Source organism: Mastigoproctus giganteus, chromosome 10 (assembly GCF_048544385.1).
Source record: "Mastigoproctus giganteus isolate SK-2022 chromosome 10, ASM4854438v1, whole genome shotgun sequence".
NCBI classification, from domain to species: Eukaryota; Metazoa; Arthropoda; class Arachnida; order Uropygi; family Thelyphonidae; genus Mastigoproctus; species Mastigoproctus giganteus.
In genome coordinates, this window is record NC_143584.1 from 171,380,786 (window position 1) to 171,398,317 (window position 17,532).

General features: G+C 38.1%; 1 protein-coding gene across 1 annotated transcript in view; it reads left to right on the forward strand.

The window, feature by feature from the left end:
* LOC150079481 (D-3-phosphoglycerate dehydrogenase) overlaps positions 1 to 17,532 on the forward strand; it is a 120,835-nt gene that overhangs the window by 24,808 nt on the left and 78,495 nt on the right. Inside the window, exon 2 of the mRNA XM_090383731.1 lies at positions 14,924 to 15,075. Coding sequence (XP_090239857.1) covers positions 14,924 to 15,075 — 152 coding nt within the window. The remainder of the gene's footprint in view (positions 1 to 14,923; positions 15,076 to 17,532) is intronic.

Sequence of the window (17,532 nt, forward strand, 5' to 3'; positions counted from 1 at the left end):
ATCAACTTTTGCAACACCATAGAATCAACCTAAGTAAAATGATACGAATAGGGGTGGCTCGTTGTTAGGTATTGCTGAACTGCAGCGCCCCCAGCTTTTTAAATCTAAATATACAGTCAACGGAGTTATATGAAATTTTGTGAAGAACAATGCAACGCAATGAATATTTTTATTAACAGGTCCCTGGGGTCCGCAACAACTACACTTAAATTAACAGGTCCTGTATATAGTATACCCATCCTCGATTTCCAATAATCGTTTCAATAATAAACGAATAAAACACGAAATAGTTTTCAATTTTGAAGTTTAAATTTAGGCGGAACTGTGCACTACGCAGTTCCACATTTTGGTCCCAGTGGTTGAGTCAATGCCTAGTTGGCAGGTTGCCAATACGCATTTTTTTTTAGAGGTGATAAAACGAGTCAAAAGGAACTGCGGAACGACCGAGCAGTGCCGATTTGAACAGTGCACCAAATTTGAATGAAAAAGTTATTAATCTATTTTCAATAAATAAAAGCCGAATAATGGATTTTATTTTTAAATAAAACTTCGAGATTACCCAAGTCTGTTAATGCTAAGTGTCCAGTTAATGTTTTGTAGTATTTTTAACTTGCATATTATTATTATTACCATCTATGTCTACATGTCTTATAACCAAGGCAATTTAATATAACTTTAAAAAGCAGTACCCCCATACATCAGAATCAAGAGCCGCCACTGGATATGAAAGGAAAATGGTTCTCCAAAAGCATTCTCGATGAGTTTGTGAAAACTTTGCCATTGAGTAATCTGATTTTTCCAAATTAGTATGATGTCTTGTTAATTGCTGAAAATCGAATCCAGGAATCCTTCCTTGCTTTTCTAATGATTTTCCGATCTTTTGCTCGAAGTTATCAGAGTTGTTTATCTTATGAGATTTGCAATAGAGTATTTTCGGGTCTAATGGCACCCCATCTCCGCGTATGTTCTTTGTATCGAGGACAGTAATTTATCAAAGCCAGAGAGTTAAAATGTGTGGATCATGTGTTGTGTAATATGTTGTGCCCATTGTTCTTTTGGCTTGTTGGCCGCCAGGCCCCAGGCCCCAATGGAACCCAACGTTACCATACTCTGTCACGGAGAGGCCAGCTAGGTATATCCATTTATTCATTTGTTTCGCTGGCAGATCCTGCCACCTACTTTCCAGAGATTTCGGTGGCTAGGACCTAAAAAAAAAAAAAAATGTACACGGTATATCGCGGTTCGGTTTTGCCTAAGTTCATTTGAAGAACGCAAGTTGGGTTTGTATGCTGAAAGAATAATATTAGTGCCTGAGAAGTCGGGCTAAATTTTGATGTTTAAAGATTGACGTGTGGGACTGCGCGCTGTGAAAGATAAGAGTAAGGGGGGGAGAGGGAGATCGAGTACTGGGGGGTAGAAATAAGGGGTCGACAAGGAAATGGCCCTTTGTAATCAGTGGGAAATGCCCATGCGTCACTAGAAAGAAAAGAGGGGTGGAGAGGAGGCAGGCAAAGCCACCTCCCCCCCGGAAATTGATGTAAAGCTCCATGCAGTGGAGGATGGGGGACACGTGACCGCCCCATTCATAAATATCATGATGGTCGCTCCAGATTAGGTTACGTCCAGGAAGAGGGCCTTCAGGAATTCGGAGAGAGTCCAGGCCAGTTAAGGTAATACCATCCTAGGGATAGATGGAATACAGTGGCTTAGCCTTGGCAGTTGGGGGTTTTCTTCAGCGATTCAAGTGTAGATGAGGGTCCAATGTCTTGGCAGTTCCAGCCCACGTTCCAGGCTGCTTCGTTCTTGTGTTGCCTGGTTGGGTTTCAGGGTTATCATTGTCGGGTCCATCCTGGACCTGTGGAGGTTCTGGTGGTAGCAGCGGCAGGGTTTTCCTCCTTGTGAACAAATTTTGGGCGAAGCTTGAGAGCAGGGTATAGGTGTCACGATCCTCAAGTGGGTATTGATCCTGCTCCTTTGGGGTGAAATGCAGCCAAGTTATAAGTCTAGATCTTGTATCCTCGTAATACAGGGCAGTCATGTATCAGATGGTCCCAGGTCTCCCGGGCACCACAAGCGCATAGTGGGTTGTCAGAGATCCCAAGCAGATTCAGCTTGCTGCAGAAAGGGCCATGGCCCGTGAGGAGGTAGGTCATTAGAAAGCCTGGGGAGAACCAAGGGGGCGATGTGGGGTGTGTCTTAGCAATGTCTGGGAGAAATTTCTGGGTGATGGCTCCCTTTGTGGATTCAGACCACCTTGTCTGTCATATTTGTTGGAGTTGGTTATTGAGCCTGGCTTTTTCCAGGAATCGTGCGTTGGCTGGGTCCGAGGTGAAGCCACGGAAGGTGGAACGTCCTCTTCCAAACAGATATAGAATTCCATCTCGAGCGACCTCGAGTCCATGGGCAGGAAGCCAGTAATTACCTGCAGAGCATGGGTACTGGTGGCGCAGCATGCATTAGCATTAGTAGAGGCATTTGATGCAAGAAAGCAAGCTTATGCAGCATCAGCCAAAAAAAAAAAAAAAAAAAAATCCACTTCACCCCTCTGTTCGTTCAAAATACCTGTCCAGCTGAGCCTTAAACTTATTTAGGCTATCAACCTCCACCACAAGGGATGGGAGTCTGTTCCACCAACCAACCACCCGCTGGTTAAAGGCAAATTTCCGCACGTCTATCCTACATCTGTCTTTCCTCAATTTGAATTTATGCCCTCTCAGGTGATTTTTCTGAGCTAGAGGAAGAATCCCATCAGCATTGAGCATGCTTAAACCATTCAAGGCTTTATACACCTATCAGATCACCTCGCTGGTGCCTAGTCTGCAGACACTGTAATTTGCAAAATTTAAGCCTTTCTTCGTAAGAGCACCCCTTTGTTCCATTCACTAATCTTGTTGCCCTTCTCTGTACTCGTTCCAGCAGCTCTACATCCTTCTTGAAATGAGGCCTCCAGACCTGTATACAGTACTCTAGGTGTGGCCTGACCATTGCCTTATACAATGGAATAATCACCTCCTTATCCGTGCTGGAAAAATTCCTGTATATCATTGACAATACTCCATGAGCTACTCTTGCAGCCCGTCTGCACTGCTCAGAGAACTTCATATCTGCCTGCACAACCACCCCCAAGTCCCCTTCATTCTCTACCACTGTCAGTGTAGTACCACAGAGTTGATACATTGCTCTGGGGTTGCTGTTTCCCATGTGTAGTACTTTACATTTGTCAATGTTAAACTTCATTTGCCACCTCTCAGCCCATCTGCTCAACCTTTTGCAGATCCTCTTGCAGCAGCATAGTGTCAGTAGTGTCCTTGACAACCCTGCCAACCTTTGTATCATCTGCAAACTTGGACATTTAAGCTTGATATACCATCATCAATATCATTTATAAATACAGAAAACAATAATGGACCCAACACTGAGCCCTGAGGGACTCCACTAATAACATTAGTCCACGATGAGCAGTGTCCATTGATTACCACTCTCTGTCTTCTCCCCCTCAACCACCCCTTTATCCATAGCAGCAATTTGCCTCCAATGTCACACTGCTCCAATTTGTGTAGCAGTCTTCCATGTGCAACAGTATCAAAAGCCTTTCTAAGATCCAAGTATATAATATCAAAGTTATTCCCTGCATCCAGTTCTTTTGTGACTGCATCATAGTATCCAATCAAGTTGGTCAGGCAAGACTTCCCCCTTAACAAAACCATGCTGTGTCTGAGCTATAACTGAAGTCTTGTCTAAATGATCCTGCAGTGCTTCTTTAACCAGTGCCTCCATTAATTTTCCTGGAACAGAAGTTAAGCTCACAGGTCTATAATTACTTGTGTCAGCCTTTGATCCTCCTTTGTGAATTGGGGTCACATTTGCACATTTCCAGTCTATGGGTACCTCCCCTGAGTCCAAGGAAGCTCTCATAATTATGGCTAAGTTTTTGCTTACTTCCTTTGCTGCCTCCTTTAATATAACTGGATAGATCCCATCCACCCCGGGTGCCTTTCTTGTGTTTATCTTCAACAGTTTCTCCTCCACTTTACTCCCAGTTATTTCAAGATTCTGTAGCTTACTGCTAGAGTTGAATACACCTCTGGCATTCCTCTTGCTGAGACCATTAGAAGGATCGGCCGCTGAATGATGTTCAGTTTCCTGCTGCCCACCATTGTGGCAGCTCTATGAAACCAGAGACTGGAGCCATACGTGAGTGCAGGTACAAACACTACTTTATAGTACAAAGTCAGGGTACGCTTCTTTAATCCCCACTCGTGTAATTTTTTATCTTTTTCTGGAGATAATTTAGATGTGGGATGAAGGAGAGCTTTGTGTCTATGACAACCCCAAGGAGCTTTAGTTCAGATACCAGTTTGATTGTTGTGCCATTTAATTTTGATTTCTGGTTGCCTCCGGGGATACAGGTGTCCCCTGAGCAGAATGGATTGAGTCTTTGTGGCTGAGATTTTGAGATGAGAGATTTGCAGTAGTAGTAGGGATATTTGCAAAACTGATTCCCTACTTTGTTTTTTTTTCCCTTATTAACTGCGTACTTCCTGATTTCACCAGTGGTTAATTCGCCTTCCAGATATTGAGCTGATTGTGGGATGGAGATATCTGCTGCATAAAATACTTGTTTTGTAATATAGTGTGTGCAGCATCAATAGATTGAGACTGGATAAAATTTTGAAATAATTTCACACATGAATTAAAAATTGACTAGTTTGCATATGCAAACTACCACTTTCTGCGACGCGTTTTACATGACTTTTTTAGGTGTTTATAGATTATGGAGAAGTAGTCATTTTAATGGATTCTGATGAACTGACCATTCGAAGTTTGGATGCAGATAAAGAGATCGATTGCCGAAGGTGAACCAGTGCAGCATTTCCCAAACTGTGTTCCGTGAAAAATCGTAATTATTAATAATAAAATAATATTTTTTCAAATTTGTAGCGTACACCACTTTTGTATCATAATTTTTAACATTTCCCCCCCCCTCTGGTTAATATACTGGCATAGACTAATAGTGAAATAGACCGCGGAACACTTTATTTTGGCGGGCTTCGCATAGAGGTAATGGCATCTATGAAAAGTAGCAATGTAGTGGTCTAATAATCCATTCGTATGCGATTTAGCCTGGAGTACACGGATTGAATTAGAGGGGGAAGCGAACCGATATCATAACTAAACTCGCTTCCTTGTATAATTTTTTTTTTGATAATTATTAGTATTTCGAAATATTATTATTAAAATATGTGACCATGGATTTGTGGTTGAGAAAAAAGGAACTTTAAAACGAGAAACAAAGTACTTCTAGTAGTGCAACTGTGGTCGACGAAAACGAACACAATATTGTCACAAGTCAAAGTGAGGATGTACAGTCGCAGCCTTTTGTTCCCCAAAAATCCGAAGTGAAAAAAAAAAAAAACAAGAACCAACTAATTAAAGACCAAAACGATAGTTATTTGAATTTCAGATTTACATGTGTTTGAAATAAAGATGCCCAGTGCGTCGTATGTTGTAATAAAATATTGGCAAACAGTTCTTTGGCTCCCGCTAAACTTGTGTTCCGTGATTATGTTATGAGATAAAGTGTTCCGTGACTAAATAAAGTTTGGGAAACGCTGATCTAGTGAATACATCTATACATATGTGCTGGAACTAGTGTTGAGTAGAGTAAGATGATGGACATCTAGAACAATTTCGATAACTCGCTCTTGTCTATTTCAGGCGAACCTCAATGAATGGTGACCACTGAAGTCCCCGATTAGGCAAATTAGAGTTGGCTGTTGTGTCTAAGTATAGTGTCAGTCTTTTATAGACAAGCGATATATTACTACATTTCCATTAAGAGAAGATATTTACAATTTAAACTTATCCCGCGTTACTCTGATTTTAAAATCAGAGTTAAAAAAAAATTTTTTTTTTTTCATTATAAATGTCTTTTTTTTTTTTTTTGTAGAAAAGATGAATCTGTATCCGTCCTCATATTTCTATTTATTGTGAATAGAAACATTAGAGGATAGCATAGTTACTCGGTCTTTCTGATTGACCAATCGGAGGTCAGTCACTCTTTTATGATATGAAGAGAAAAAGACGGATGCCAGAAGAGTCAAACTCGTTTATGACGTACTTCTCTAACTTGCCTGAACATCCTAACCACCGAGAGGAGACTGTATATGTGATCAAGAGACCGGTATATATTATAGGTTCCAGAACGTGGTGTTCTTTATAAAGGTAATTGTCGCAGGATAAGTGGTTTAAGATGGATATACTGGCATTAATTAATATGATAACGCTACCATGTGAGCAGCTTGTGCATCATGTCTGTGTTGTCTGTACTGTATATGGTACATCAGTTTTATTGAGTTGACTTGGGCAGTTAGTAGATATCTCGAAGTGAAATGCCAGCCGGGTTCACTCATTTATTAAATACAGTAATTATTCATTTATTAAATAATCATCGTTTATGCCATAATTCTGAGCCATCTCACCTAAGTTTAGTGTGTATGCATGCTCTCTGGATAAGAAGTATGTAAGAAAATAAATAAATTTCGCCTTTTGTTTCCAAATCCTCTACAGTTCCACTGAATTAAATGTGTCATTATTTATTTTCGGGGAAAGATTGAATCTGGCTGATTTTTGCTAGTATTTTTTCTTTCGGTTTATGAGATTTGGTTCCTTCTTTTAGAGAGAAGGGAAAAAAAAAAAAAAAAAACTGGCTCAATTCGTATAATTTTCTTTATGTATCCGAAGGATTAGATCTACTTCTTGCTCGAATTTGCTACAAGATCGATATGTGATTTATTGGTAGCAGTAACTGTGGTTAATTCAGTTTTCCTTGATTTAAGTGTTGTTTTTGTTGAATGCATGTTTTCTGGAAAGATTGATTCATGGCTTTGGTATTCAGAGGACTTTAAGCACTAGTCAGAGATTGGGATGTCAGGCGAGACCGACACATCTCTCTGAGTTAGAATGATCTGCTGCTTCTGACGAGACGTGATATAAAGAAATCTTGGAAGTGGTTGGTGTAATAGGATTTTTAGCTTTCTGAGAGGTTTTGTTTTCTCAATTTTATTTCTGGATCTCCCCCCCCCCCTATTTTCCAGTGTTCACAGGATTTTGATCAGACTGGATGATTTCCTTTACATTTTGAAAATATCATGGTGTCATGTTTGATGTTAATCGGATCCACACCTTCCTTGGGTAGACTGAGACTCCACGAGATGCTGTATGAGAATGTCCATATTTTTGATATAGCATCTTAGTGGATGCGGGATGTAAGGACGTACATGACAGTTTGGATAGTCAGCTGTTAGAGTTTGGTAGAGTTGGGATGTTAAAAGTAAGAATAATTCTTCGACTGGGAAATAGAAGGCCTGGATTAGCTTCATTGAGCAATGGAAAGTTTTCAAAACGCATGATGATCTTTAGTTTTGGAGGCGAGATTGTTTTTTTTTTTTTTTTTTGTCCGTTTCGTAGCTTAACTTAGGCGATCGAGTAGTCGTAAATTTAGTGTTAGGCCTAACAATACTGTAAGAATAAAAAAAGTTGTGTAGAAATATTTATCTTTTGTTATTATTAGCTATATGGTGCAAGGAAGCCGAAGGCTTATGCTGTACCAGCCTAAAAAATAAAAATAATTTCTGAATGAGGGAGAGAGACTGACTGGGTATTTTATGTTGTTCAACAACTATCTATGAACACTGTTTGATAATCGCAACTCCTAATATAAGTGGGATCATTAAAAATCACACTAGAACAAAATCTAAAACTAATGAAGCCCGACGCATTCCGTGCATATTCCTGTAACATTACAACATATCTGAAGTGAAAATGCCCTTAAAAGAAAAAAGTCCAACCAGTCTTGAACAGATATTCCCCTTGCCCAAACTACCACCCCAGGAACATTTAACTGAATTTCAATTTGTATGCGTGGCCTATCATCCACAATTTTGGGATCCCCAGTTCGATAAGGGTCCCAGATTTATTTATATTACAATTCACTTGTACGAGTAATCTACGGGGCCCAAAAATTGTGCCCAGTCCCAGGTCTCGAGATTATTAAATGGGTTGCAATTTTAGCTACATTATGAATTAAGTAGGCTTTTACGTGCTACTCGGAGGAACTAACCATTGTTTATAAAAAAAATTATATGGGAAAATGCTTTCAGAATAATCGACTTAACGAACGAGCTTTTGAGACAGAACTAATTTGTATTACTTCATATGTAATAAAATGTGATATCCAAGCTAGTATAAAATTTTTCAAAATTTCTTCAGTTTTTGTGAAATTCAAGAATAAAGTTTTTTTTTTTTTTTTTTTTTCTTTTTTAACTTTGTTGGATAACTGGGTTCATTAATAATTTAAGCAATTTCCTAGGAGGATATCATCATTCTTCTCTTTCTTGGTGATTCCATTCTACTTCTCTTTCTTTTTCTCGGGGGTAATTCAGAACTTTTTTTTTTTTTTTTTTTTTTTTTTTTTTTAGGCTGGTACAGCATAAGCCTCAGGCTTCCTTGCACCATATGGCTAATACCCCTATTTTTAACCTTATGTCTATGGGAAATGAATCCCCGCTTTACGAGCACGCACAAGGAACGAATTAACTAGTAAAATCGAGAACTGCCTGTATTTAATTACGCACACAAAGCGTAGCCGTATTCAATTACAAAACTGGAACTGCTAGGTAATGCGACCCCTTCGTTATATCATAGCACGTGCCTCCGTAACCAGTAAAGTCTAGTTACTTGAGTTTCCTGAAATCTTACCTCCAAACAAAAAACTGACCTTGACCGAATTGTAAATTTTTTGTAGTAGCGCGTCAGAGTATACTCAACCATCTGGCCACATGCACAGCTTGGTGTATGAAACACCGCCCTTCCGGGCTTGCTCAGTTCCATATTAAAACTGGGCTAAGCAACTGCTATAAAATTATCATTGGATATCACAAAAACATCACCATAACACTCACTTAATGTTATTAACGGTAATTTGGTACTAATGCATTATCAGAACAAGAACTAAATTAATTTATTGAAAATAATGCTAACTTGAAATATATGTCAAAAATTAGGCAGTTGTGCAAGCATGCGTGACGGTTACTGAGTACAGAAGAGCAATTGTCATTCATTTGTATCTGTTATCTTAGATAAAAGAGAACCTTTTCCTATATAAACAAGCTTTATGATGCAGGAAATCTATCCTACAGCCATCTACTGCAATGCGGCTACAATCAATGAAATAAGGCAGTACTTGTTACACCCTAAATTTAACTTTGTTTCACATGAAATTGTATATTAAACTAGCAAGGATGGAGAGGAATTATGTTTTTTTTATTTATAATTCCCTTAGAAACCCTACAAATATTTGAGCATCTCCCTCACTGGATCCCTCCGGCTACAGCGGAACTAGGGCCAGGCAGTCGGGTAGAATCCCGTGGGCACATACTTCACAGGGGGGGTGCCACGAAAGGGATCAGCCGTGAGGAGTAAAAAGCCATTATATTGAAAACAACCAAGTAACGTCCTTCCCTAACTACAATATATTGAAATTATTTTTATTTTACCACAGGAAGTTAAAAATTACTTATAATAAGGGTAACAAGATATTTATAGAATTTTTATTTCACACTTCTCAAGTGGCTAAATCATTATTAGATGGATTAACCAGAAAGCTAATAACCCCTTTACAATATCCAGATCTGTTCTTTTACTACTTTTATGGGTAAAACTTTAAAACTTGATGATCATTATATCAAAGAACATTAAAATCCCGTGCCAACTTCTTTCACTTCAAACTGATCGAATATCAGAAGCAAATTACAAATACATTCACGATGTTTTCCACATAATACTTTAGACATACAGTATTTAACCAGGAGTGCACTGAACTTTAGTTTCAGTTGGTTTGCACGAACCGGTATTGGTCTTATTCATACATCAAACTACATCATAAAAAAAAAAAAAAAAAAAAAAAAATCCTATTTCTAACTGAAAAGTCACTAAATGTCAAAAGCATTATTAAAAAAAATAAAATGTTTGGTTTTGGACACTAAAAAATGATTTTCTGCAACGCCTGTGTTGCAGAAAATAAATAACAATTACCAAATTGAAAAGAAAACTATAATTACCAGTAATTATAGTAGTCTTATCACTATGTAAGGCGGAGCGGGGTGGTAGGTTGGTGACCGTGGTCACATAATACCGTACTTGGTCATAATGTGCATGTATGCAATCGAATCCATACGGCTGCCACAAGAAACTGCGTTGCTTTTTAAACTATGTTGCCAATAACCTGGGCGCTAGTTTATCCGCTGACCATAAATAGTTACAATAAAGAAAAAGTCTAACTTCCGGTGGCAGTTGAATATAAAAGAAACTACCGACCGTTTAGTGAGAAATTAAACTTCACGCTTATATCATGATAATCACTGCTCACAACACAGGGCCGTCGCTACCTACTAAGTTAGAAGTTTCATACCTTGTGCTCCTTAAAATACAGTACTGTATTTCCCAAATTTCATGCGTCTCCATCTTCTAGAACGAGTGCAAATAAAAGATTTGACATAATTTTAGCTACAAATATACATACTTTTATAAATTAATATATACTTCATTGCATTTAATTTAAAAGATTAAAATAAAACACGCTTCGTACTTAGATTAGTGGATTTTTTTCTATATGTTCTTTACAAACGTGCTTCATAAAAACAACACATCCCCCCCCCCCCAAAAAAAAAAAAAAACCAAGGGTACCCCTGCACTAGCAATTGTTCAGGGACACCAACATCTGGGGTGACAAATTACGAACAGTTTTAGATAAAACTTCCAAATTTAAGTGAAAATACGAAAACTTTATGAAGGGAGGAATGGCTTAGACTGACTATTAAAAAAAAAAAAAAAAAAAAAAAAAACACATTAAAGCAACGTTTCGGTCTTACACAAGCTTATCAAAATTTACTATGGGCACTCGCGTGAAAGGGTTCGCTTAGTTTGTTGAATAAATTGCACCGACCCTGATTGCACAGTCTTCGCTCCTTCCATTACAAGCATTGTTTTTATTTCTTGTCACTCGTTTAGAGAAGTTTGGATTCTTAACTCGTCGGGACTCTCCAGCTACTTCCTAAGGAATACTAAACTACCTATGTCTAGGAATAAGGAACACATTACTCTACGCTGTTGGGTATGCAATAATTTATTATCCTTGACGGTTTTAGAATAATTACATATTTTCATTTGCCGAATGTCCCTTTTTATTGATGTATGGTGTTCCTTCCTATTAACTTAAATTGTTCGTTTCCTAAGCATTATTCAGCCGGCATTGCCTTTACACCAGCCACTGTTCGGCACGCACTAAGGATAGACCCAGTTATATATATATATATATATATATATATATATATATATATATATATATATTACTGGGGGAACAGTATAGGAGAATTGTTATTTGAGAGAATTCAGAAGTTGAACATGCTTTTGGAATAATTTAGAACATCCCACCCCCCCTCGTCTGCATACGCACACTTGCGCTCTTGGATCCAAAATTGGCATTCTACTAGTGCCATGGCTCTTTTGTAATTGCCGTTAATTCCAAAAAAAAAAAAAAAAAAAAAAGTGGTGGCATAATCATTCTGATGGTGCAAAGAGTGTAGCTGCAACACTCAAATTTTACACGCAAAGATTACAGAAAGTTATATAAAAAAATAAATTGTTGTACCAGAGCCCAAGCTCTAAATCAGGAGTTCTTAATTAATCGGGAGGTGGTACAGGGATTCAGGGGAGCCAGAAGATTTAGTGAAATTTAATTTTCAGAATTATTGTATTTCATCTGCAAATCTTGAAACCAGAATAAGAGAGAGAGGTGGCAGCGATGAAACTGACCACGCCCGCAAGATTCACTAACGGCTCTCTCTGTTGGATCTACCAAAAATGCTATCTTCCTCTGTGTGAATACCATACCTGGCGGTTTGGTAGTTTTGCTATTGTGAGGTAGAATGGCACAAACTGGAACAGAGGAGACTGCACTGAGGAGTTATTAAGGAAGGAAAATGCCAGAAGGTTATCAAATTGTAGCAGGGTGCTTAATGATTTTGTAATAACTGAGAGCAAAGTGGAGGAGAAATTGAAGTTAAATATAAGAAAGGTACCTGGGGTGGATGGGATCTATCCAGTTATATTAAAGGAGGCGGCAAAGCAACTAAGCAAACTCTTGGCCATAATTATGAGAGCATCCTTGGACTCAGGGGAGGTCCCCACGGACTGGAATGTCAAATCCCCAATTCACAAAGGGGGATCGAAGGTGACACGAGTAATTACAGACCAGTTAAACTTCTGTTCCAGGTAAAATAATGGAGTCACTGGTTAAAGATGCATTACAGGATCATCTAGACAAGACTGCAGCAATAATTCAGACACAGCATGGGTTTGTTAAGGGAAAGTCTTGTCTGACAAATTTGATTGGATGCTATGATGTGGTTACAAAGGAACTGGATGCAAAAAATAATTTTAATATCATATACTTGGATTTCAGGAAAGCTGTTGCGCATGGAAGACTACTGTAAAAATTGGAACAGAATGGTATTAAGGGTAAGCTGCTACAATGGATAAAAGGGTGGTTGAGTGGGAGAGGGTGGTAATCAATGGACGCTGCTCTTCGTTGGCCAATGTTATTAGTAGAGTTCCACAGGGATTGGTGTTGGGCCCACTGTTGTTTTGTATATTTATCAATGATATTGATGCAAGGGATATCAGGCTTAGTGTCGAAGTTTGCAGTGATACAAAGGTTGGCAGGATTGTTAATGGCAGTGTGCTACTGCAACACGATCTAGAAAATTTGGGCAGATGGGCTGAGAAATGGCAATTAAAGTTTTTAACATTGACAAATGCAAAGTACTGCATATGGGTAGAAATAACCCCAGAGGAACGTACCAACTGTATGGTACTACACTTAGGGTGATAGAAAATGAAAAAGACATGGGAGTAATTGTGCAGTCAGATATGAAGTTTTCTGAGCAATGTAGACAGGCTGCAAGAGCAGGTCATGGGATTTTGTCAATGATATACAGGAATTTTGCTAGCAGGGAAAAGGTGATTATCCCTTTTATATAAAGCAATGGTGAGGCCACGCCTTGAGTACTGCGTACAGGTCTGGAGGCCTCATTTTAGGAAGGATGTAGATTTGCTTGAACGTGTACAGAGAAGAGCAACAAGATTGGTGAGGGAATGAAGAGATTCTCTTACCAAGAGGCTTAAATCTGCAAATTGCAGCGGCTGGAGACAAGGCACCTTCGAGGTGATCTGATTGAGGTGTATCGGCCTTGAATGGGTTGAGCACGCTGAATTCTTATGGGATTCTTCACTTGCTCAGATTACGAACCTAAGGGGGCTCAAATTCAAATTGAGGAAAGAAGTTTTAGAATATATGTGGCGAAATTTGCCTTTAGCCAGCGGGTGGTTAATTGCTGGAACAAACTTCCATCTGTCGTTGTTGGAAGTTGATAGCTTAAATAAATTCAAGGAGGAACTGGACAAACATTTAGAGGGAAATTTTTTTTTTTTTTTTTTGGCTGATGCTACATAAGCTCATACGCTTGCTTTCTTGCATCACATGCCTCTTATTATTTGGCGATTGTGAACCTGTTCACAGGTCCCATTCATTGTAGGCGCCGAATTGAGTCAGACTTTGATCAGTGCTTCGAAATGTCGGAGAACAAATGAAAGCTTGATAGTAGAGCGGAGATTGATTCTTAGAATAACCGTATTTATAATTTATTTTAAAAATATGACATGCAATTATCATTATTATGGATAATAATTTAAAAATTAGTTCTATAATTTAATTAGAATTTAACATTACAGTTAATTTTAAAATATTAATTAATATTATTATATAATTTAATTTTATGAAAATAAAGGCCATTTTTGATATTCGGCCATAGGTGTCAAAATTCCTAGTAATGCTCCTGCTACATACAACGAACCGCCTGTTCTAGATGATATCTTGGCACACCCAGGATCTTTAGCTGGATATCATCATTGTTCTCTTTCTTGGTGATTCCCTTCTACTTCTGACTCTTGGTTTTTTTTTTTTTCTCTCTCTCTCTGTTTCTGGGTAACTCAACTTTTTTTTGGCTGGTGCAGCATAAGCCTCAGGCTTCCATGCACTATATGGCTAATAATAATAATATGCCACTGGCCACAGTGTAGTTAAGATATTTCACCTGGTATATGGGATATCATCGCCAGACCGTCCGACAGGAGAAGATGCCAGTCCAACATCTCCCCATACAGATCGAAGCTGCGTAGCATGTCCTCCCTGAACAACATGTTTCCACATAGCTCCTTCCAAATATTTGATAGATTAGCCATAGATGTCGAGAAACTTTGCAAGGACAGAACCTACAGATCTTCCATTCTTGCAGACATGTATGCCTTAGTCATGCTCTAGGTGGACTCTCTGTGATGCCGCACTATCCACGCTCCGATGTATCCGTATGCACTTTTATTTGTTGTAACTTTGTTTTTGTATCTTCACCAGTGGCTGTTTAAGGCCGTATATTTGTATCTGGCTCTGTATACAATGAATTTGTCTGTATTTTGTTTTATCTCTGTATGTAACTCATGTCCTCTAGCTGCATAGCTGTAAAGGGACATTTCTTCGGAAATAAATTGATATTAATAATAATATTACTACTCTGTGCCACTGGTATAGGATCTATACCAGTGGCATATCATCTCTTAAGAGTACTAAACCAGTTGGAAACAAAAAAGAAAAAAGTATATAAAGCATAAAAAAATGTAAACATTTATATATTGAAATGATCCTAATTAAATGGAATTTTTAAATACATTTTTTTTCACAATTGTTCTGTAATCTAGAAGCGATTATTCAGAAATACTGCTATTACGGATTGATTTCTATACTTTGTAGCACTACGATGGCTTGGTGGTGCGGTCGGCGACAAAAGTTACTGCAGACGTTATTGCGGCAGCTAAAAATCTGAAGGTGATTGGTCGAGCTGGAACCGGAGTCGATAACATTGACTGCGACGCTGCCACGCGGCACGGTGTGTTGGTATTGAAGTAGGTCAAACTGTTATTTTGTTCTTAAACAGTTCACTTGATATACACGTAGTTTTTTTTTTTTTTGTTTTAAAATGGAAAAATGCTGTTTTATTTTATTTGAAAGAGGTTTTTCATTCTTAACCCATTGCTTTTAGAATTTTGTAGATTTTTCATGCAGATAGTTTTAGGAAAGTTTATTTGACATTTAGTTGCACATAGCGTGTCTACTTCTACAGTACGTTATTCTTTCCATTTGATTATCTGCTCATGACAGTTGATTAGTTCCAGAGGCAAATTCGTAACTAGCAAGAGTTCAGCCATATATATGTAAATAGGCGAAAAGAAGACGCAACTTAAGCGGGTAAAAAAAAAAACTTTTTTTTTTTTTTTTTTTAAATGAAACTTGGAGAAATAAAATAGTTTCATAGTATTGCATTAGTATACAATAGTTGAATTTATTTACTTATTTTTAAGTCAATCGAATTAGATTTTAAAGCTTTAAGATGGGAGGGGGCCCACGGTTACTGTACATACTCGTCATAATTAAATGTGAGTGTTTTTATACGCAAGCCTCTCGCGCGATTCGAGCGCCACTTCGCTGCAGCAGATGGTTTCAAAAATAAATAAATTGATCGTATGTGTATAGCTTAGCTTAATTTTCAGCACTCACCTCATTAGTTATTACATTACAGCACATAAGGACTCCTTAAAAAATCAAGAATAAATAAATTGATTAATATGTAGGTTAGTGCAAATGCATCATTTTAACATAGCTATCTACCAAAGTAGTTAAATTAATTAATTGATTCTTAAAATAGAATGCTAGGTGAATTAAGCAATTCAGGTGCATACTACGGCCAGATGGACGAAAAAAACAAACAAACAAAAAAAAAAAACATGGTCTGGTGTGTTATATTTAAGCGCCTATTTGTGAATCGCTTGAGTGTATTAAAACTGAGTTTTTTTTTTTTTTTTTTTATATATTTTATTTTGCTACGTTCCCGAAGTTTTTCATTCACCTTCTGGCTTTAGTTTCACAGGATCTAAATTCTCCTGTGCTTCTGGTATGTTTATCTTTATTTAAAAATTAATTTATTAAATAACATATTGTATATCCCTGTTACTTTTCATTAAAAATTCACCCCCTTTTTAGTGTGCAGTGTTCGTTTTATTTTTAAAGTATGATAGGCGAATCACAAGGCTCATCCTGTTAAATACCTTGGCTGAAATCTAGTAAACAAAACATTTGAATAATAAGACTAATGATATAGTATTAGTAAGGTTGATTGATGCAAGGAACCAAACTTTCTCTGCATCAGTCGAAAATAAACTAATAAAAATTTAAATACAACAATATTCATACTATTCCTTCCAACAAGGGTAATCATCCAGTTCTGCTTTAAATTTAGTTAGACTAGCTGCCAATTTATTGCATTATTTGATAAGAGTTATAGTTCAGACACAGCACGAGTTTATTAAGGGGAAGTCTTGTGTGACCAATTTGATTGGATAGTATGATCGCAAAGGAACTGGAAGCAAAAAAATAATTTTGATATCATATACAGTACTTGGATTTTAGTGAAGCTTTTGATACTGTTGTACCTGGAAGGCTACTGTACAAGTTAGAGCAGTATGGCATTACAGGCAAGCTGCTGCTATGGATGAGGGGATGGTTGAGTGGGAGAAGACAGAGTGGTAATCAATGGACACTGCTCTTCGTGGACTAATGTTATTATTGGTGTCCTCCAGGGGTCTGTGTTGGGCCCCTTTCCATTTTCTGTTTTTATCAATGATATTGATAAAGATATATATCAGGCTTAATGTCCAGGTTTACAGACAATACGAAGGTTGGTAGGGTTTTTAAAGTAAGGACAGCATGCTACTACAACAGGATCTGGAAAAGTTGAGTAGATGGGGTGAGAGGTGGCAACTGAAGTTTAACATTGACAAATGCAAAGTGCTGCATGTCGGTAACAGTAATCCCAGAGTAACACATCAACTGTGGTACTACACTAAGGGTAGTGGAGAATGAAAAGGGTGTGGGGTCAGATATGAAGTTTTCTGAGCAGTGCAAAAAGGCTATAAGAGCTCATGGGATCTTGTCAATGATATATAGGAATTTTGCTAGCAGGGATAAAGAGGTGATTGCCCCCTTGTATAAGGCAATGGTCAGGCCACACCTTGAGTACTGCATACAGGTCTGGAGGCCCCATTTTAGGAAAGATGTAGAGCTGCTTAAACGAGTACAGAAAAGGGCAGTGAGATTAGTGAGTGGAACAAGGGGTTGTTGCTACCAAGAAAGGCTTAAGTTCTGCAAATTACAGTCTGGATATGAGGCACCTGCGAGGTGATCTGATTGAGGTGCATAAGGCCTTGAATAGTTTGAGCAAGCTCAATGCTGATGGGATTCTTCCTTTTGCTCAGATTCTGCACCTGAAGGGGCATAAATTCAAATTGAGGAAAGACAGTTGTAGA